The sequence below is a fragment of the Acanthochromis polyacanthus genome, chromosome 9, assembly GCF_021347895.1.
Source record: "Acanthochromis polyacanthus isolate Apoly-LR-REF ecotype Palm Island chromosome 9, KAUST_Apoly_ChrSc, whole genome shotgun sequence".
Lineage (NCBI taxonomy): Eukaryota > Metazoa > Chordata > Actinopteri > Pomacentridae > Acanthochromis > Acanthochromis polyacanthus.
Genome location: NC_067121.1, coordinates 3,555,294 through 3,577,744, shown reverse-complemented (window position 1 = coordinate 3,577,744; position 22,451 = coordinate 3,555,294). Strand labels below are relative to the sequence as shown.

The 22,451-nt window shown below is 40.9% G+C and overlaps 3 protein-coding genes across 5 annotated transcripts in view; 2 read left to right on the top strand and 1 right to left on the bottom strand.

The window, feature by feature from the left end:
* dnaaf11 (dynein axonemal assembly factor 11) overlaps nucleotides 1-7,168 on the bottom strand; it is a 61,748-nt gene extending 54,580 nt beyond the window's left edge. For 2 of the 3 annotated variants that reach the window (XR_007944370.1, XM_051953854.1), the window contains exons 1-5: nucleotides 6,268-7,167; nucleotides 4,937-5,104; nucleotides 4,688-4,765; nucleotides 3,356-3,528; nucleotides 1,446-1,666 (exon numbers count right to left, since the gene is read on the bottom strand). Coding sequence is in view for 2 of the 3 variants with exons in the window: in XM_051953854.1 (XP_051809814.1) it covers nucleotides 1,446-1,666; nucleotides 3,356-3,528; nucleotides 4,688-4,765; nucleotides 4,937-5,104; nucleotides 6,268-6,277 (650 nt within the window). In the remaining variant the exon portion in view is untranslated. Of the gene's footprint in view, nucleotides 1-1,445; nucleotides 1,667-3,355; nucleotides 3,529-4,687; nucleotides 4,766-4,936; nucleotides 5,105-6,267 lie in introns of all 3 variants that reach the window. The other variant, XM_051953855.1, reaches the window with a different exon arrangement.
* A 7-nt stretch (nucleotides 7,169-7,175) lies between these two features.
* Nucleotides 7,176-14,960, top strand: LOC110970925 (B-cell CLL/lymphoma 6 member B protein-like). Its single transcript, XM_022221237.2, has 4 exons — nucleotides 7,176-7,644; nucleotides 9,055-9,158; nucleotides 11,117-11,240; nucleotides 12,593-14,960. Exons 1-4 carry the CDS (start codon nucleotides 7,365-7,367, stop codon nucleotides 13,390-13,392), a joined length of 1,308 nt encoding a protein of 435 aa, XP_022076929.2. The 5' UTR covers nucleotides 7,176-7,364; the 3' UTR covers nucleotides 13,393-14,960.
* A 2,191-nt stretch (nucleotides 14,961-17,151) lies between these two features.
* On the top strand, nucleotides 17,152-22,179 carry LOC127535541 (protein sister of odd and bowel-like). The gene is made up of 3 exons (XM_051953856.1): nucleotides 17,152-17,789; nucleotides 19,067-19,127; nucleotides 20,807-22,179. The coding sequence occupies exons 1-3, from the start codon at nucleotides 17,436-17,438 to the stop codon at nucleotides 21,745-21,747; spliced, it is 1,356 nt and encodes a 451-aa protein (XP_051809816.1). The 5' UTR covers nucleotides 17,152-17,435; the 3' UTR covers nucleotides 21,748-22,179.
* Nucleotides 22,180-22,451: the final 272 nt, after the last annotated feature.

Genomic DNA, 22,451 nt, shown 5'->3' with positions numbered 1-22,451 from the left:
AATAACGTGACTTTCCAGAGTTAAGAGTTTTCTTCATCAGTACAGACGGTGTTTTCTCTGACTGCATTTCTGTTTCCAACCGATGTCAAACCATAAAAATTCCTCAAATTATGTCAAATATTTGCCAATATATTTTCCTCAACTATGAAGTTACGTCAAATTAAATTTTTCTTAATTGTTAGAACTGACAGCTGAATAAAGAAGCTCTTTATTAATTCCAAATTAATTTCTACACTACACAGTAGAAAAAGTTGTACAGTATTAGTGGATATTATGCAGAATTAAATGCAACATAAATCATTTTAAAAGTTCAGTAAAAAAAAAAAAAAAAAGTGACTTAAAGGCCAAATCTGGTCCTCAAAATAAGATTTTTGCTCCTTTTTTCTCTCTTCTGTCTGCTTTACATGGACTAGCTGTGACCACTTTTATGTTGTTTTTTCATTGATTTACTGTCATTTGTTGTATTGTGTAAAAACTGGAATGCTAGAGGAAATAAACAATCTGCTGTTTTTCTTTTGAGAATTCTGACTTTAATCTCAAACTTTTTCTCGGAATTCTGGCTTTTGAAAATCAGAATTCAGTTTTTCTCTCTTCGAGTTTTGAATTTCTTTTTAATCTCAATATTCAGACATTGTCCCTCTGAATTCTCTCCCTTTTCAAAACTTTCTTACTCCTCCTTGCTGAATTCTGCTTTTTTCAAAATGATTCATTAGATTTCTGTACAAACTGCAGGTTAAAAACAACTTATCTACACTTTTAAGCATTTAAACAACGCTCTTTTCTAAAGAAGCCGGAATAATAAGCTGAAATTAATTAATCACAAGTAGTGAAATTAGTATTCAGATCATTTATCAGTAAAGTAAAAATATTTGATTATAAGGAAAAGTTCTGGATGAAAAATCCAACTTCAGTCCAAATCAGAGGCATTAGCTGCAGAGTATAGTTAAAATACTAAAATTAAAGTATTGTTTTGTTCCTTCTGACTGATTTCCTACTAAAAAAACATGATTATATTGCTAATAGTGAAGCATCAGGGTGTCAGCAGCAGGTTACTATTGGAGCTGCTGTGATTAGAGCAACTCATATTGGATCATTTTAACATTTTTTGAAATTAGTGAGAAATTTAGAGGCAAACATCAGCGTTTTGTGGAGCCGTCAACAAATTAAGAGACACAGAAATGTTGGAAATGTTATTCTTGAATTTTGTATGTTATCTTAAAAGCGTCTTAAATTATTTGTTGTATAAAATCTGCAGCAGAAAGTAAAATATTTTGCTCTAAAATTTAGCAAAGCAGAAGGACAAAGTTGCAGAAAATGGAAATGCTTGCATAAAGAATCCTAAAAGTGTACTAGAGTGAAGCACCAGAGTGAATGTTCTTAGTTTCATTCCATCACAGCTGATCATGAAGCTCTTGTGAACGTTTCCATGTCGTGTTTGAACTCACGTCGTGTTGGTGATGTCGGTGTACCAGCAGCGGTCGAAGCCTGGTTTCCTCTCCTGGTTCTTCTTCTCGCTTCCTGCCGCCTTCCTCTCTGCTTCCTCCTTCTCCTGGACTCTCCTCCTCAGATATTCCTCCTCCTGCTCGCCGACCAGAATCCTCACCTCCTCCAGACCCTGAGAGGCTCGAATCCTCTCCGACCGGCTGATCTCCGTCCCGTCCAGCCACTGAAGGACACGAGAGCGACTCATATTATCAAAACTGACATCCAAACTGGCCGCTAACAGTTAGAATATATAAAACTCCAGTATTATTTTGTGTTTTTGTTATGTCTCAGCTTCACTACAGACAAAAAATGGTCATAACTGACAGTAGAAAAAGAAGTTTAAACCTTTAGTGTTACAAAACTACAAGTAAAAGAATCAAGTGCAGAAGTGAGTTTGTTGTTTGTTTCTAATGCTGGTGCATTTTATCGGCAAGCAGCACATGAAAACTGTAAAACAAAATTATGAGGGTTAGCCACATTAGCCACACAGCATGCTAACACTGAAAATTCCTTTATTGTTGTGGCTAATGCTAATGTCAGCCATATTAGCAACAACATGCTAACACTGATGATTTTCTTGTAGTTGTAGCAAACGCTAATGATAGCTACATTACCCACACAACATGCTAACACTGAAAACTCCTTTATTGTTGTGGCTAATGCTAATGGTAGCCACATTAGCCACACAACATGCTAACACTGAAGATTCCTTTACTGTTGTGGGTAATGCTAATGCATTTATCTGCAAACAAAACATGACAACTGTATGACAAAATGATGAGGGTTGGATCTAATGTTAGCCACACAACATGCTAACATTTAGGATTTTCTTGTAGCTGTAGCAAACGCTAATTATAGCTACATTACATACACAACATGCTAACACTGAATATTCCTTTACCATTGTGGCTAATGCTAATGCTAGTCACATTAGCCACACAACATGCTAACACTGAAAATTCCTTTATTGTTGTGGCTAATGCTAGTGTTAGCCACATTAGCCACATAACATGCTAGCACTAAGGATTTTCTTATAGTTATAGCGAACGCTAATGCTAACACTGAATATTCCTTTACCATTGTGGCTAATGCGAATGCAAGCCACATTAGCTACACAACATGCTAAACTGAGTATTTTCCTATAATTGTAGGAAATGCTAATGATAGCTACATTTAATGCACAACATGCTAACACTGAAGATTTTCCTACAGTTGCAGTTAATGCTAAGGCTAGCCACATTAGAGACACAATATGCTAACACTGAGGAATTCTTTATTGTAAAATGTCAGTAAATATATTGTAGATTTGCTGTAGTTCCTGGTTGTTCCACCAGGTGGAGCCTCTTCCTGTTTAATGCTGTAGAGACCAGAGGAGGCGTCACTCAGGCTACAGTTCATGTTAAAGCAAAGAGCACTGTGGTAGTTTAGCTAGCAACGGGCACCATGACAAAGACTTCTGTGGCGTCCAAACAGAGCTAACAGTCATGATGAGCTGTAGTCTGCTCGGACAGAGCTTCTTTAGCTAAGTGGCTAATAAACTGTAATCAAACTGCTTTTGTTGAGAGTACGGCAGCAGAGAAGAATGTGGGAGTTTAGCTAGTTAAGGGGCACCATGACAAAGACTTCTGTGGTAGTTAATGACCTCTGACTACAGATCATGTGGTTAAGATAAGCCAGAGCCCTAAAACCAACCAGCTAATGTAAGTAACTCACTTATTTGCCAGATGTTCGTGATTGAAAACTGTATAAACATGAGGAAAATGTCCAGTTTTTGACTGATAAAGCTTCACTATGGGTTACAAAAACCATTTAAAACTAGTCTCCCTGTGGGACAACCATGATTAGACCTGTAACTGGCTGATGACGTTACCTTCAGCTGAGGCAGAGCTGCCACCACATACTGCCGGTAGCCCTGGAACTCAGTGCAGGGATTCCCCACCAGGAAAAGTTCCGTCAGGTGGACATTGTGTCTCAGAGACTCAACGCTGCTCAGACAACCGACGAAGTTCACCGTCAGGTCCAACTTCTGGAGGCTCTCACAGCCTGAAGACAGGAAGTAAACATAAAACTGTGATGCAAGCAAATGAAGTTGTAGCAGAACAATCACTAGTTGAGGAAGAATTCATAATTTGGACTTTTTTGTTTTGTTGATTAGTCTGCTGAGTGTTTTTATCGATCAATCAATTAGTTGTTTGGTCTACAAGACGACAAAAATGGCGACAACAGTGTTTCTGTCCAAAACTCAAAGATATTCAGCTTAATTGTCATAGAGGAGGAAAGAAAACTGAAAATATCCACATTCAAGAAGCTGCAAACAGAGAGTGTAGACTTTTGCTTCTTTACAAAAAACTGCTCCAACCAATCAAATAGGTTGCAGTTGATTGAGTCTTAATTACAGCTGAAGCAGTTAATCAGAATATGATGCAAACATGGTGACCGACTTGTCATTTACTGCGTTTATGGATTATAAAAAAGGTTCCATCTTCTCCAAATTGAGGCCTGTTTTGCATTTTATTTGTCTGTTTGAACCAGAAAATATTCTCCAGACTCCAGTAAGCTGCAGCAGATATGTAGTTGATGCTACTGATACTCTCCAGATGAATTATTAATCAGGAGAAATAAATAGATCAGTGAAGTGTTGCAGTCACAGTCAGAACGCTGTAAATAAACAAAACTTTAGTATCTGCTGTACTTAAAACAGGGTTCATCTGCTCTTAATGGGTTTTTGAAGATTGACAAACTTGATTCTGTTATTTGATAGAAATTTCTGCATTTGTGTCATTTCTGACCATTTAATAAACAAAAATGTCAATCACCTTCCACTGAATGAAGAAAAACTATCTCTTGTCTGAAACAAAACTTGAAGGCTAGCCACATTAGCCACACAACATGCTAACACTGAGGATTTTCCTATCGTTTTAGAAAATGCTAATGCTATCCATTATGTATTGCTGATCAAAAATCACATTTCTTACACAGACAGATCTACAAACTGCTCCACAAAGGTGTAAAGCAAACAAACACAAAAAAGGACTGTCTCCTCTAAACCAACAACAGCCGCCACTGATCATCCTCAGCTTTCTTCTTTTCACGATCTTAGTAGCAAAAATGAAACAAAGAGGCATCAGCACAAACCCCAGGAAACCCTTTAAATGAACATTAATGATGATAATCAGGGTTCGTGTTTGTTCTAAACACTGACCTTCCAGGTTTTCAATGACTTCAATGTTGTTCAAGGCCAGATTCAGATACTCCAGGTTCTTCAAGCGGCTGACGTTCTCTACACCAAGAAAGAAGATTAAATGACAAAACACAAGAAGTTGATGATAAACACCTTTTCTAGTCAAAGATGAAGGTTTTAGGAAACACAAAGCTTCATTTCAGTGAAGGTAGCCGTTAACAACACATATATGTAACAGACGTCTGAAAACTTCCTGGTTGGTATCCTCACCTATCCTGGGGATGAGGTTGTTCTGCAGGTAGAGGATCTTCAGGTCTCTGCACCAGCGGTCAATGTGTTCGATCCTCTCGATGTCCTGCTGATGAAGAGAAACTTCCTCCAGAGAGAAGATCTCACAGTCATTGTGTTCGGCACGACGGCGAATCAGATCCTCCGTTACTAAATGGACCGAATGCAGAAACATGTGGCAGGTTAGTTAAACACTAAAGAAAACACCCCGATGAAGTGAAAATAAGATGCAATGAGACATCATATTTGTTCCATGATTTGCTCTCTGGCTGCTGCAGATGTTTAATAAACTCAGAGGAAATAATCCCGAACATCTGGAAGCAACAAACTAAACTTCAGCTAATGTTGACGTTTTGTGGAAAAACGTGTTTATCCAGACATTAAGTTGACATGTTTGGATGTTCTCAGATTAACAGAACAAAGAGCAGATTTGAATTAAATGGTAAATGGTTGTATTTATATCAGACTTTTATCCAAAGCGCTTTACATGATACGTCACATTCACCCACTGATGGTGGAAGCTGCCATACAGGGCGCTAACCACGACCCACCAGGAGCAATTAGGGGTTAGGTGTCTTGCTCAGGGACACCTTGACATGAGCTCAATGGGCCGAGGATCGAACCGGTAATCTTCCAGTTACAAGACGCCCACTCTACCCACTGAGCCATACCAACCCCCATGCGGCTCAATAGTTGCACTGAATATGACTAGTAGCAAGTTGTTGTTTTTTTTTTTTTTTAGCTAACAAGCTTAATCAGACATTAGCTCATGTGGCTACCTGAGCTCACGTCCGGTCACGGAGCGAACAGGTGAGTTTACACCTGCCATGTTTGAGAAACTCAACAAGTCATTTAAAGACAACAACTGATGATCTGCAAATCTATGTAGAGTCGTGAAGTACTCATTTAAAGCAAAATAAACGAACACATCCTAAATTTCACTTCACTTGAATAAAGTGATTCTATTCTATTCTACATCCGTTCTGCTGGATAATAAATAAAGATTTTGAGTTTCCCAAAATGTGCCCAAAACAAAGATTTCTGAAGCACTTAAGAAATAAAGATGATTGTTTTAAACGATATTCTGTGTTTTTCTAACAATCACCAGAGGAAGAATGAATCGTTAGCTCAGTGCTTGCTAACATCCCGGAACAAACAATTCGGCTTCTAACTTTTAAAAAAAACAGTTCCGATCAGCTTCAGATTTGAAGACCGTCGATGATACTTATGAATTATTTAAACAATAGACGTACAGAGTAAAGTCAGTAAGGGATATTGGTATTTATTTGTATTTTGCTAGCGTTTTAACTTACTGTGAACCATCTTCTCTGTTGTCAGCCGTTACTGTAGAAACCGAGCTGCTGCTGCGGTCAGGTGCTGTGGGAAACTTTACAACTATAATCAGACTAACTGAAGTAGAAGTGGTTCAGAGAGGAAAGGTCAGCAAGATTCAGGATTCAGCATTTTACTAAGAGATGAAAAAAGAGCAACTTTAGGTACGTTCCAATTTTTTTTAATGATTTCATAAATGTTTTCTTTTGTTTTTCTTTTAATAATCGTCATCCTCTGTTCTTAATGTCTTTGTAAAGCACTTTGAATCGCCTCGTTGTTGAAATGTGCTATATAAATAAATTTGCCTTGCCTTGCCTTGCCTTCCTTGTATATTATATTATCAAAAGATTAAACATCTCCCATCAATAAGTTTAAAAATAATGTACCATCTTTCAGTCCTCAATATGCACAACTCCTCTTCCAAATAATGGCAACTTTTTTTTTTTAATTACTATAATTTTTTGTCGATTTGAATTCATAAATGTGTGCTATTTTACTGTCAGATATTGTAAAAATAATAGTAAAAAGTGTTTTTGATTTGACCTAGCCAACATGTTAAAAAATAAATAAATACATAATTTTTGTTTTTGACTGTACAGACTTTTTAAAATCTATCCTTTTTCTCTACAGATTTGTCATGCTGCTTTTTCCGTTGTTTGTTTTACAGATTTTTGTTGTTTGGGGTGATATTTTTGTTTGGGGTTAGTACGTTTGTTTTTGTACAGATATTGTTCTTGTTTAGTGGTTTTTGTTTTTAAGAGATTTTTTTTGCTTGTTTTGTTGTTATTTGTTCTGTTTTCAATGGATTTTTAATCGTTAAAACCCGTTAAAATAAACGTTCACTTTTTCCTGGAAGCTGGGGTTTACAGAGCGAACATGAACGCCTCACTTCGGCTTTTATTTTGAGGAGACAACGACCGACTCCGAGCACCGACGGTCACTGGAGCATCGCCTCCTCTCCCGGCCGCTCAGCTGCTGCTCTGTGGACACCAGAACACCGGCCCGACCTGCCGCCGATCCCCGCTCTACTCCCCCGTAATTCACCTCGCGGTCGTCGTGCTTTTTCCCGCCGCTCAGGATGACGAGCTACTCGGCGTTTCACTCTCAGCTGACGTCCATCATGGAGGCGCTGACCAGAGCGGCGGTGGCGGAGATCAGCGAGCTGGTGGACGACAGCTACGCCGTCCTGCAGCTGGAGATCAGCCGCAGCCGCAAGGAGAACGAGTCGCTGCGGAGGAAGCTGGAGCTCATCGAGTCCATCATCGCCCGGGGTCACCGGGGGAACGCCGCGGTGCTGGACTACGGCGGCCCGGTGGAAGCGGAGGAGGGCGGCGGAGAGCTGCTGGACTTTACCGTGGGTGAGTTTCGGCCTTTTGTTTTGTTTTTTGTTGCTGTTGTTGTTGTCCAGCGGCCGGGATCGAACCTCCGCCATCCGCACGTCAGCGACGCCGGTGATGGAGGCAATGCTAACTAACTGCCACACCAGACTCTTAAGAATCCGACAAATTTTCGTCTCCAAACTGTTTTAGAACTTTTCTACCAGTTTTCTTTTATTATACTATTTTTAATCAAAGATTGTTCATTAATTCGGCTCTAACATAAAACTCCAAACTGCCCTCAGTGTGAACTTATTCTACCGTTTTGACTCCCACTTAGCCTACTGTGTAGCCCCGCAGCTAGCAAGCCTGGCTTAAAAATACACAAGTTCCTGTTTTATTAAACTAAACTTTTCCACTGTTTATGTATGCCTAATTGAAGAACTGGTGTCAAAAATTCAGAAAAAGGCACTGAGGCGTTTAATTCTAATCATTTAATTTTAAATTAAACCAAACAACCTTAAAATGCTAAGTTTTCTGAAGGGAGTTCCACTCACAACACAAAGAATAGGGTAGACGTTTTTTAACTTTCCTATTGTGTTTCTGGTCAAATTGAGTCATTTTAAAGTGAAAATATCAATTTAAAAAGAATCTTTAAAGTATTTTTTCGGTTCGACACCTCTTCTGCTTGGCTTTATAGGTGTAAACAACATAAAATGGTTAATTTCACATATTTGCACCCTGAAGAGAAGAGGTTTCTTCATTCATCACCTCCATAAAAATATCTGTCATGTAAAACTATTGTGTTTTATATGTATGTTTTTCCAGTGTGCATTTAAAAAAAAGTTTTAAAATGCATTTTTTTAACAATGAAAAACGAGCAAATTATTGTCATTGAACCATTAATCTATAATCTATGAGAGCGAAATGTTGATAGAAATGCTTATTAATGAGATATAAACTATGTTTATTGGGATGTTTTTGTTTCTGACATTTTTGGATAATTTAACATCACTGCTGTTCTGATAAACAAAAACAGGAAGGTTTATCCTGTAAAAATAAAATACAGTAACGTGAGAATAAATGAACAGTCTAATAGAAACGCATAAAGCTGTACAGTAATAAAAATGAAAATTGATCAGCTAAAATAAGACTAAAGGTTTTTATGCAATACTGAAATAATATTTCCTATGGTAGTTAAATATTGAACATGAAACTAGGATATTTACGAACTAATTTATAGTGATATGTTATGTTCTTTATTATTTTCTGTTCTTCACATGTAGAGATATTGACAATAAAGTTTGCGTTGATTTTAATATTTCACATTAAAAATCTTCACAGAAAGTTCCATAAAAGTGACGAGAAGCTGCGTTATGGTTGAAACCTCCTCAGATCCTCCTTTTTTCCCTCAATGCGGCTATCGTTTATCTTTTTGTGTTTTCGGTCCAGAACGTGTCTTACCGGCTGCGCTGAGCTCCAAACAGCCAAAATCCTCCAACCTCGTCAGATGTGGAAGAGTTTTGATGCTGGAGTCAACTCCTGCAGCCACGGAGGTGAGAACGTCCCGTTTACGGTCACGTTGTCGTGGTTTAAAGCAGAACTGAGAAAACAGCAACAATCACCCAGATGTGTGCAAACTTTTCACTGCAATGGAGTTTTTTAGACCCTTAAATCATCCAGTCACCTAAAATCAGTCATAGTTACACTTTTCATATGTTTGTTTGCAGTTTGCCCAGATTTTTTTAGATTTAGCTCAGAGATCCTGCTGTACATTACACTTTGGTTGAAAATAATTCATTACATTTTTTTCCTGCTCAGAATGTAAGTATACACAACAGTGAGCATGATGGGAAAGAAATGAGTATTTTCATGACATTTCTGACTGTTTGATGATGACTAAGTGAAACCTCATTTAACACAACTGGCTAAAAGAAATTCTAGACTTTTCTTTTATTCTCAGTTTTTCTCATTTCTGTAGCTTCTCTTTGGCACCAAAACCTTTTTCAAATCTCCTTTGTATGGAGAAACCAGGATAAACAAACGTTAAATTAGGGCTGGCCCAAATTGTGGATTCTGGTCTCTGGATATTCGGGTCCTGTTAACGTAACGTCCGACAGGGGGCGGGGCTTGTGGTGGAGACGGCCGAATATTCAGATCCATTCGTCTGGAGCAGGCGTAAACTAACCGTGACGTCACCCGTTGGTTTCAACGAAAATGAAGCCCGGATTTTGCTACTTCCTGGTCGCCGTTTTGGATTTTTTGGAGCCAGTGACGTAAAAAGCGTCATCAAACAGGCTGGACCGGAGAGCAACTAGGGGCAGGATTGGCTGAGGACTCTCTTATCCCGCCCACATTTTACCGCAGAGGCTTCTGTTGCTGTCTATCAAGTATAGCCACGCCCCCTGGCTCCGCCAACTTTAACGATTTATTTAAAATTCAGTATTGATTTATTTTAAGATCAGCCACCTGATCTCTCATTTTGACCATGAAAACTAACGGGAAAAAAATCCTGAGCTGTAGAACATCAGTCTATCAAATTTTATTTTCTCCAAAAATGAATTGGGGTCTATGGAGCAAAAGCTTCTTGGAGCCAACCCTAGTGGACGGCGGGATATTGCAAGTTTTTGACACTTCCGGGTGGGCTTCAATTCTGGAGCCAGATGCTACGTCCATCTTTATATACAGTCTATGGTCTGGAGGTGCTAACAGCGGCTAAAGCTACAGATTTAATGTCGGCAACGAGACAGACGGAGACACATTTAAAATACGAACTCCTACTAACCTGTCCGGTGAACTGGCTCTTCAGAATAAAGAGTCTTTAGTCTGCTTTAAATGTCAGAATCACCATGAGGGGAAACTCACCGCTGAACTTTGAACCGCTTCTTCTTCTTCGGATTTTTTGGCCGTTGCTAAGAAACGTTGGATGCGCACTTCCGCCTCCTGCTGCTTCAGAGTAAAATCAAAGTGGAAGTCTAATTATTATTTATTATTAATTATTATTATTATCCATTGAAAGAGTTGCTGTAAACAACCTATACACCATAGGCTACTGGGGATTATTTAAGTTCACATTATCTGATAAATTGCAAATTTGCAAGAATTCTGACAGGTCTCTCATATCATTTTGCTTTTCTTTCAAAGAATCGTTATTATTGGGGGGGGGGGTATTCGGACACCAAAATTAATATCCGCTGTAGGGAACGAATATTCGGATATTCGGGTCCCGCCCTACATTAAATGTAGAAACATTTTGCCAAATTTCGATGATTAAAAAGAAGTAAACAGATGAAGCTCCTGCTGGAGAGTCGAGGAGACGACTGATGTGTCCAATTAGCAGAAATGTTCACTGTGAAAAGAACTAACATCTGGGATTTTTGTGTTTAAAGAGGAGGACAGAGCTGAACCATAGACTCAAAGTAGAGTTATCTTTAAGATTTTTATTCACTTCTAAAAAGTCCAGACTTTTGCTGCTTCTCAGACTAAATAATAATTTAGTGTTTTTTCTGCTCAGGATCCTCCGACAGCAGCTTCAGAGCAGCCGGACGATCAGGACGTCGTCGTGATAAAAGAGGAAGTGACGAAAGAGGAAGTGGACGAGAACGTCAACGGAGACGAGCTGCTGCTGACCGAAGACGGTAAGAAATAGATTTACTCCCAGAATGCACTGCAGCAGCACGAAGGCCAGGAGAGGACGACCAGCAGCTCTAAGAAACACTAAACGGACAGCGTGGGGCTTTAATGCGCTCAGTTTGCTGATGAACTCACCTGCATCCTGCTTGGTTTGTGGTTTGACTCGTGGTTCGTGGTTCCGTCTTGATGTTCCTCCAGCAGCTCCAGATGTTGTTCTGCCGTTTGTGGTCGGAGGGATTCAGTCTTTCTCACAGGATTCAGAGATGTCAGATGAGGTCGCTGGTGGTTTCTGCTCAACGAAAGATTCACTTTTACCACAGAAGGTTCCAGACTGAACCTCCTGAAAGCTCTAAACATTTGTAACACAAAAAACAGGAGAACCTGTTCATCTCTGCATTTAATTTTATAGATTATGAATAAATAAATGAAATGCTCAGTGCAGCTCGCTGATTCTCGGCCAACAGTCGCCGTTTGTTGTAAATGTTTAAATCTGTTCATATAAGACTTAACATTTACAGCAGCATTTTCCAAACAGTTTGCAGAAAATAATCATTTAATTCCAATAATCCGGCTGTTCTGAGAACAGCGACGAAACAAACCCATAAACAGAAATGACATATTTTAGATTATTATATATTATCACATATAATTAGATAAATGCTGTTTAATTAGGCAGAGTAGACCCCAAACTCTCAGATGCTTTAAAAATCTTGTCATCTTTCAAATCAAAAATACACCATTTATCACAACGGAATTCACAGAGACGATAGAAGACGACGAGAGGAAAACCAAAGCTACTGGATGAATAAAGTCAGCATGGCTCAGAAACAGAACAGAGGAGACAGACTGAGATCCATTCAGCATGGAGAAACATCTTTCTACTGATGACATTAATCATGTATTAATTATTTCCAAGTAGGTTAAACATGTGATGGCAGTAGAGCTTAGATTCAGAGATGAAGTTTTATGATTCCAGGTGTATGATATTTTCTGTTAACTAATCAGAGAAGTTCAATGTTTTTCCATTTTATTTCTGTCATTCTAACTGTACAGGAGACCTTAGAGTTCTCTCTCCGTCTTCATGGTTCTTCTGTTTCTGTAGACTTTATGCTGCAGTGAAAAATGAACTGGGTAAAAATGAAAAGGAGCAGAAACCGTCTGGGCTTTAGAGGGTTCAACATCACTGGAAGTTTCTTTGAGTCACTTTGCCAGATGTTCTCCAGCGACTGAAACACACTGATTGTTTTTCTTTCCTCCTCGTTTAGATCACAGTGATCTATGCTGACTCTGTTTTTGTCTTTAAACAGTCAGATTCTGTTCCTTCTGTTCTGGTCGTTGATGATCCGTGTGTTTACAGGAAGTGAAGCGCCGCCGTCGGCTGCAGACGACAGCGAGGAAGGACCGTCTGGGATGTCCATCTCCTCCGACATCCGGCCGTGGGACCAGAACAGTGGCGGGCTGTCGGAGCGCCTCGGGCACCAGGACTCCCACAGTGCAGCGGGTTCTCCGGGTCCTGCGGGCGCCGCTGAAGGCAGCTCTTCAGACGTCGTGTTCGATTTGGCCTCGGAGTCGGACTGCGACGCTCCGTCTGCAGTCCAGACCAGGAAGCCGTTCTTGCTCGGGTCGGGAGGAAACCCCTCAGAGCTGAAGCGAGGCCTGATCGGTTCCCTTTCCTACGACTCAGAACTGGACCTGTGCTCCTCATGGACCAATCAGGGCCTCCCCAGCATGGTGCCTCACCGGCCGTACCTGAAGCCCGACCACCGGCCGACGCTCCTGGACAAACCGTCCGACATGAGCACCGCCGCCGGTTTCCCCCTCGCGCTGGCCCTGGGCGGATCCCGGCTGGACCCTCTGGACGTCAGCCGGTACTGCAGAGACCGGCGCTTCGTCTGCAGCTACTGCGGTAAATGCTTCACGTCGTCCCGCAGCCTCGAGACGCATGTCCGCGTCCACACCGGAGAGAGACCGTACAGCTGCGCCCAGTGTGGGAAACGCTTCACGCAGTCGGGTCACCTGAAGACGCACCAGAGCGTCCACACCGGGGAGCGACCGTTTGCCTGCGAGCACTGCGGGAAAAGATTCGCCGGAAAACAGAACCTGAGGATCCACCAGCAGAAACACCACACGGCTGAACAGGCAGCGGCTCCGGTTTAGTTTAACAAACACTGACAGGCCTGAACACTGTGCAGAGACCAGAAGGAACAGAGACTGTAGACTGTATCAGCCCTGCTGGAGGTTTAACCTTTAAGGACAAGAATTTACCAAAAAAAATAAGATTATTTTATGTCAAAGTGAAAACAGATTCTTCAAAGTAATGTCAGTTAAAAAATGTAAAATAAGTGATCATCACTTCTAAAGGACTAATTCAACACAGAAGTCATCAGTCAGTAATGGATGATCTGAGATCAGTGATGGGAGGATAAAGACTCCTGGATCTGAAGGTCCAGTCTCTGGAGGATCCAAAGTCTGGGATAGAACTACACGATGAAGACTGAAGAACCAAGAAACTCTGAGGAAAGGTTGTTGAAGAGCATCAGTCAGGACGATACAAGAACATTTAAAGTTCCTGAAGATCTGAGTCCAGTTAAATCCATCATTAAGAAATGGCAGGAAGATGGAACATGAATAAATCTGACTAGAGCAGGACGTCCTCAAGACCTGAGAGACTAGAGAGGGAGGCCACCAAGACTCTATGACTCCTCTGAAGGAGAAAGAGACTAGAGAGGGAGGCCACCAAGACTCTATGACTCCTATGAAGGAGTTACTACAGACTAGTGATTGAGGCCAAGTGAAACCTGGACTAGAGTTCACCAGTAGGCAGGTGGAGACTCTGAAGTCACCTGGAAGAAGGTTCTTTGGTCTGAGGAGACCAGGATGGAGCTTTATGTCCATCAGACTAGACATCTAATTTGACACCAAAGCACGGTGGTGGCAGCATCATGGTGTTCCTTAGCAGCAGGTCCTGGAAGGCTGGTAGAGGGTAAATGAAATTCTAACCTGATGATGAGACTTGGAGAAGATCAGTTTTCCATCCAGATGATGAGTCGAAGCAAACAGACAAAGATCCTCAGAGATGGTTCAAAGACAACAAGGTGGACGTTCTGAGAACTAAAGGTTCTGTAGATCAGGATCCCTGAGGAACCTGACAGAGTTTAACAGAAGGTCCAGATGTTCAGACTGATGGAGACCAGCAGGATCAATGATGGAACTGAAGGTTTTTCTAATAGATACCGAACTTAAGGTGGTGAATAATTATACAGACGCTTATTTTACTTGTTCTATTTTTTAAATAATTGACATTACTTTCTAGAAATGTTTTCACTTGACATGAAAAGTCTTTTTTTTGTAAATTTTCGTCAGAACGGGGGAAAACTGAGCAGGTGTGACAGTTTTTCTGAACTCTGCAGCTCTGGAGTGACGGTTAGGACCTCACTGCTGTGACTGAATGCTGTTTTTAAAGAGGTTTAACAGGAGATGGGTGCTTTTTCATTAAAAACTGATGGACATCTCTGACTGCTGTAACTGCCAGGCCTTACTCATTCTAACAGCCTCAGTACTGAAGTAAAACGTTAAAAAACGACCAGATCCACATCGATTGTTACCTCAGAAAGGACATGGGCATCGAGACTCGTTAGAAGCATGAGAATGTTCACTGGTTGGTGTGTATCTGAAATAAAAGTCCAATCTGGGATGATTTCCTCCTAGATTTACTGATAAATGCATCTGACTGAACAGTTTAACTTTACTGACACCATCTCCATGAGTTAAAGTAATAAATAGCTTTAAATGAATGAGACATCTGAGTCCTAAATGTTAGTAAATATTTAGACTTGAAGAAGCAGGAAAGGTCCTTTACTACTACTATTACAAGTATTAGTAGTACTATTACTATTATTATTGAAATTATGATGAAGCTCAAAATTATGAGAGAAGAAAAATCAACTATGGGGAAAAATTTGAAAATAAATGAAATGTAAAATGGTGAATTTCAAATGAGAAATTCAGTTTTAAAATTATGACAAACATGAGAAATTAAAGTCAAAACTGAAATGTTAAACTTCTAATAAAAAATAAAAATGAGCACATTAAAATATATTAAAATGATATCCAGGTTATTTAAAATTAAGTTATGATAAAAACAAGAAATTTTATGTCAAATTTAAAAATAAAAAATGCTAAATGTAAAGTTAACAAATAGTAAAATTCTAAATTATGAAATGAATTCAGTTCACATAAAACTGAGATAAAGATGAGAAATTAAAAAATCTAAAGCTAAAATAGATAAGAATGAAATCAAACATTGGAAATTAAGATAAAAAATTCGGACAATATATGTTAAACTTTTAAGTGATAAAAGTAAACATTTCCCAATTTTAAAATTCAAAATTTTGAAACAAACCTGGAAAAAAAGTTAAACTTTGGAGATGAAATCGGTAAATTTAGGTCAAACTATAAAATAAATACATTAAAACGTTTTAGGTCTTAAGTTTAAATTATGAAATAAAGATGACAAATTCAACATTTTAAGTTCAAAATTAAGATGAACAGTTAAAATTAGAAGTTAAAAATGTGAAATTAATAACAGAATGTGATAACATTTCTATTTTAAAGTCAATAACAGGCTCTTATTTTGAAATCAACAATAATATTGGGCTCTTAAGCCGCGTGTCCACTAATGCGTTTTTCCAGCACGGCAGCGCACCGCATCTGATCATCACACAACATTATCACATGACCGAGCTTTCAGCTGACAGTCTGCCAGATGAGTCTGATACACAGCGGCTGGGCCACAAGCTTTCCCTTTTATGATGGTTACCATGCGTGCTCAGATCCAGCTGTTAGAAGCTTCTCCTCCACGGTGAACTGTGTTCAACACCTTCTACACCTTTCCTGTCCCTGATTGGACAAACGCATTGACTCGGGGCTGCTCTGCTCCTGGATTTCAAACCGGACCAGCGTGGCGGGTCGGCCCCAAACTTTGTTTAATATTTCAAAAACACTTTAGCCAAAAGTATTTCTGAAAGCATTTGAGGTGAGAAATAATCTGCAGCAGCCGAATCTGTCCTGGTTTAATTTCACTGACGGTTAGTTTAGATGTTTGAGGACAGTTTCACGTTGCGTGGAATCTCTGCACGCTGGAGTCCAGTCTGCTTTATGCCACTGAGCTGCAGGTAAACACACCGGATCACAGCTGGAAACACCCCACATGTGGCATTCTGGTCCTGCTGCGGTGCGTTTCCATCTGTGATCCGGTGTGTTTACCTGCAGCTCATTTGCATAAAGTAGACTGGATTCTACTTCATGCTACTTTTATTTTCCTTTTAGTTGCTTGGTCGTGTTATTGGAATAGGTTGTAAACCTTTAAAGACAAACAAAGTTAACACCATCAAACACACAACTAAAAAGTTGACATATTACCCATTTAAGTGAATCGATCATTTAAACCTTTTAAAGCAAATAAGGAATAATTAATTTTTAAAGTGTCCACATTTTAAGCCTTTTAAATTGAATAACAAATAATCAACCTTTTAGTAAAGTTTTAACATAACACACACATATATTCTAGATTTTTACTGTAGTTAAACTCAGAATGAAATATCTTAATTCAAACTCATTTGACATAAAATCGTTGAAGTAAACCGTCTTTGGACTTGATCTCCTTTGGTCTTTCCTTGCTTCTTTTTCCTCTGAAGATCGTCTGAATGCCTGAGCTTCCTCCAGTCCTTCCAGGTGCTCTGAATCACTGATCACTGAGCAGCTGTCAAGCACATAGACATAATAATTCTATATTTATATATGTCTATGGTCAAGCACCTCTTTGCTGCCACCGGTGCATTCTGGGAAGTGTAGTATTTAGTCCCATGTCCTGAGATTCAGCTCAACACTTATTTTGAAGTCATGAATAACAACATTAGACTCTTATTTTGAAGGCAACAACAACATTAGTGGCTCTTATTTTGAAGCCATCATTAACAACACCAGGCTCTTATTTTGAAATCAACAACAGGCCGTCATTTTGAGGTCAATAACAACATGCTTTTGTTCTGAAAGCCTGCCTGCTCCGGAAGTGAAGCGCCCTCTCCTCTTTGTGTTTTCCGTCGGGTCCAGGTCCGGTCCGGTTCGTCTCGGTTCTGTGTCGACAGCAGCGACGGCTCAGAGCTCCGTTAGCCGTGAGTTGAGCCTGTAGGAGTGGCGGGATGTCGGTGCTGAGCGGCCGGGCGCTGCAGCAGCAGCTGTCGGTCATCATGGAGGCGCTGACCCGGGCGGCGGTGGCGGAGATCGTGGAGCTGGTGGACGGAGGCTACGCGGCGCTGCACCTGGAGATCAGCCGCAGCCGGCAGGAGAACCAGGACCTGCGGAAGAAGCTGCACCTCATCGAGTCCATCGTGGTCCGCGGCGGGAAGGCGGCCGAGGAGGAGCCGAAGGACGCGTCGGCCGCCGGGGAAGCACCGCGGCCGGAGACACCGCAGCAGCACCGGGAGGGAGACGGAGGAGAAGCCGCTGCTGCTGCCGGAGGAGACGGAGGAACTGCCGGGGCGATGCGGGAGGAGGTAACCACCCCGACGGGCTGCAACCAGCTGCGGCTCCGTGAACCCTCTGACCTCCAGGATCACGATAGTTCAGATGATTGGTTTATTTATTAGTTTTTAATGACTGAAATGAACATACACACTTCTCTTCTGCACTGATCAACAAACAAACATTTTATTGTTTTTCTACAAACTGTTATTTTCATCAGCCAACATTTTCCTGATTAACGGATCCTTTAGTAAACAGTAGAAAACGTTTCAAAGACAAAAACAGCAGCAGATTCTAAATGATCGTTATAAAGTCCCAGAAATGACTGAAAATATTAGATTTTTAAAATCTGTTTTGTTGTCATCGATTAATCGGTTTATTGTTGCAGCTTCAATTGTTTGTGTTACTTTAAAGTGAAATTAAAAGTAAAATATTTGATGCTGCCTACTACTCATTACTATGATTTTTTTAAAAGTATTTTAACATGGATTGGAGCTAAATGTAGAGCTGAAATAATTAGAGGGTTAATTATGTAATAGTAACAACAATAATGATAAAGAAAACTTGTTTTTTCTGCACTTTAAGCATCTTTAATAAGAGAGTTTTTCATAAAAATAATTAACAGTAAATGTATTTTAAGGGCTGTAATTAACCATTGTTTTTTTATCAGGTAATCATATTAGTATTTTTTCAGTTTAACATGAAAAATGGCTTGATTAAGTCAACAAAAGCAATAATTTATGCACATAATAATTTTATTTTTGGTTTTACAGAGGACAATTCTGTCCAGATTCAAAATTAAAAGACAAACTATCAAACTGTAATAAATTGTGAAATGTTAATTTCAAAATAAAAGATTAAATGAAACCTCTCGGTGCAGCGTATGGTTTAATTCATTGATAAACTCTGTTGTTTTTGTGTTTTCAGACCTATAACAAAAACATGAGTCCAGATGTTTTTTAATCTGAAATAATCTCCACATCAGGAGTTGATTATCTCGCTGACATCTGATTTATTTTAGTCTCGTTATTTCGGCCTTTGAAGTCGTTTTCTGCTGTTAATTAACCAAAGAAACCAGGAAGCAGCTTTAGAGATAACGCTGTAATTAAGTGAACATTTCGGATTTTTCTGCACAAAGCAGTAAAATTATCTGGTGGAACTTCATCTGCTCTCCTGTTTTTTATTTATTTCTCTTTTTAACCTGAAGATGAATCAAACAATCAGAATGGAGGTGATGTTTTTATGTTTAGTTATTTTTTGTGATGTGACATCAACGATGTTGTTGTTGATTTATTTTTTGCTGCTGCAGTTTCCAGACGTGGTGCTGATTAAAGATGAAGACTCGGACAGTAACGACGCCTTCGAGGAAGGTGAGAAAGTCTTCAGAAATATCCACATATATCCATGGCTACAGATAGTTGGCAACGTCTTAAATCAGTGATCAATTTTAGGGCTGCAGCTAACGAAGCCTCGACTAATCGTCTGAGCACGATACGTCCTCAAAAGCGCAAGGAGCGCGCAATGCAACAGAAATCACCGTCCAACCAAAGCGCAGAACACGGACGGACATCGGCGCATACATAATACATGCACGATGCAGCGCCGATGTCCGTCCGTGTTCCGCGCTCCGGTCGGATGGTGATTTCTGTTGCATTGCGCGCTCACTTCCGCTTTTGATGACGTATCGTGCTCAGACGACTAGTCGAGGCTTCGTTAGCTGCAGCCCTAATCGATTTGTAAAAATAAATTAATCAATTCATTTTCGTAATTAACTAACAGAGTACAGCAGAATCTTTCTACCAGCTGATGGGTTGTTTTTTTTGTTTTTTGCTTTTTAACGTGTGGCTTCAGCAAACAAAAGCTAAACATCAGTTTTAGAAGAATCTGACTTGAAGTCATGAACCACCTCAGAAGTCTTTGTCATGGTGCCCCTTTATGAAACTCCCACATTTTTCTCTCAAACTGAACTCACCACAAAAGCAGTTTGATTACAGTTTATTAGCCACTCAGCTAAAGAAGCTCTGTCCCAGTAGACTACAGCTCATCATGACTGTTAGCTCTGTTTGGATGCCATTAACCACCACAGAAGTCTTTGTCATGGTGCCCGTTGCTGCTAAACTACCACAGTGCTCTCTGCCTTAACTGTAGTCTGAGTGACGCCTCCTCTGGTCTCTACAGGATTAAACAGGAAGAGGCTCCACCTGGTGGAACAACCAGGAACTACAGCTGATCTACATTTACTGACATGCTCATCCTTTGTATTATTAACGGCAATCAATCGATAATTACAGTTAATCATGAAGGAGCTAATACTTGACTTTCGGCTGAATGTAAAATGATAAAAACGATTTGTGGACACTAAGATAGTCTCACTCAGACCATCAGAGTTTCACTTTGCTCACATCTGTGACAAACACTTAGAACTACACGAGAACCCGTCAACACAAATGTGATTTGATGTTCATGGTTTGAATAAATAGTGACTAGTTAATGTCAGGTCTTATTTCTGCTCATGAGCCACTTAAGAGCTGAAAATAGTGAACTTTCAGAGTACGCAAAGGTCCACGTAGCATTAAGTTAGTCATCAAGAAACATCCCCTCAAAGGAACATCCATCCATCAAACTAGCATCAAAGAATGAACAGCTGAGGACACCAAGACACCTATGACTCCTCTGAAGGAGTTACAAGCTATTATTCACCACAGTGGGGACGGTGTTTGTTGTTTGCCAACATATCATCTAGTCTGATGGACATAAAGCTCCATCCTGGTCTCCTCAGACCAAAGAACCTTCTTCCAGGTGTCTTCAGAGTCTCCACATGTCTTCTGGTGAACTCTAGTCCAGATTTAATTGGAGCTTTTTCCATCAGAGTATTTCTCTTTGTCTCCATGAAGCTTTGACTGGTGAAGAACAGACAACAGTTGTTGGATGAACAGTCTGAAGCTGGAGGTTCTTCGTAGGAGTCATAGAGTCTTGGTGACTTCAGTGTTGGGTTGAGAACTTGCAGGATGTTTTACTTGTTGATGATGAAGTTTGTCTTTTCTTTCAGGTAACAAGTCACCCGTTGGCTCGCCGGCTGCAGCCAGAGACGGCATCACGTCGCCTCTGATCAGCCGGCGAATGAGGCGACGCTGGCGAGGAAGCGAAGAGGCTGAGAAGTCGTCGTCCTCCGAGCGGCTCAGTCTGAAAACATCCAAACTGACTGCAGCGACGCAGAAGAAGCCCGTGTCCGTCTACTCTGTGGATTCTCCTCAGAGTGAGCCGAGCTGCTCCTCTCAGCTGGACAACGAGGTGGAGATGAAGGCCGGAGAGTCGGTGTGTTCCTTCTCCTCGCCCATGGACCCGGACGTCCACCTGGTCCAAGAGTGTTCTCTGGTTCCTCCCGCCTCCAGCAGGCCAGTGTATTTCAGCGGCGGCGCCTTGATCGAGTCCCAGTCGCCGTCCGGCCGAGCAGAACTGGACCTGAGCGTCGACCCAGCGTGGTCCAAACAGTCGAAGGCTCAGATGGGCTTCGCTTCGTTTCACCCGAGCGAACACATGGACGCCGACGCCTTCGGGCTGAAGCTGATCAGCGTCTCGGGTTCCACCTCCACAGACTGTCAGCTGTCTGAAGGCAGCAGCTCGGCGTTCGAGTACGAAGACGGCGGCGACATGATGAACTTCGGCCTCTACCGGGACCAGCCGGGCCGGTCGCAGCTCTGCAACGGGCAACCGGGAGGCGGCGCCAGAGGAAAACGCTTCATCTGCTCCATCTGCAGCAAGACGTACGCCACGTCGCAGAACCTGGACGTTCACATGCGCATCCACACGGGCCAGCGGCCGTTCAGCTGCGACCAGTGCGGAAAAAAGTTCACGCAGTCGGCTCACCTGAAGTCCCACCTGAGCGTCCACTCAGGAGAACGACCGTACGGCTGCACGCTCTGCTCACGGAGCTTCATCGTCAAATACAGCCTGAAGCTCCACATGAAGAAATGCCACCCCAACGTCTAAGGAGCCAGAGTTCTGTACATAAAGAGGAGCTACGTAAAGTTTTATTACGGTTCGGTTCTTACATGGGATCATTTACAGTAAACTGAAGTTCTTTGGTTTTGTGTTAAAGACGTCTTGAAGGTCGATGTGGGCGTTTTTTATTTTCACATTTTTAACCTTTTATTGGCCAAACGGTCAAATGAACGGCAGGTTTTAGTTCCTCATTCATCCATTAGAAAATCTGATGTAGTTTAACAGAAAGTCGTGTAAAAAAGTCAAATGAATGAGTTTGTGTTTTTAGTAAACAGCCTCTGAAATAGTTTTTCATTTTTTTCTGGGTTTTCAGATTTGTTTGAAGTTACTTCAGTTACGAGTCGTTTTGTTTTTAAAATGAAACATCTGGTAACATGAGTCTTCTTGTGATGAGTTAATAAACCAGTCGTTTGTACCACATGAACTCTGATGTCATGTTGGAGTCTGCATGGTTTATTCTGACCACAGTTGGAGGCAGAAACAGCAGAAATGACCGTGAAGTGAATTCATCCTGATTAAAGGAGAACACGGAGCTTCACGTCAGTCACATCAAGCTCAGAAGTCATTTTACTCTCATGGAGTTCTGCAGTTTAGTTTGTTGCTTCCAGCTGTTCAGGACCATTTCCTCTGAGTTTATTTAACACCTGCAGCATCAGGATCAATTTGAACATCTCCACAGCTCAACTTACATC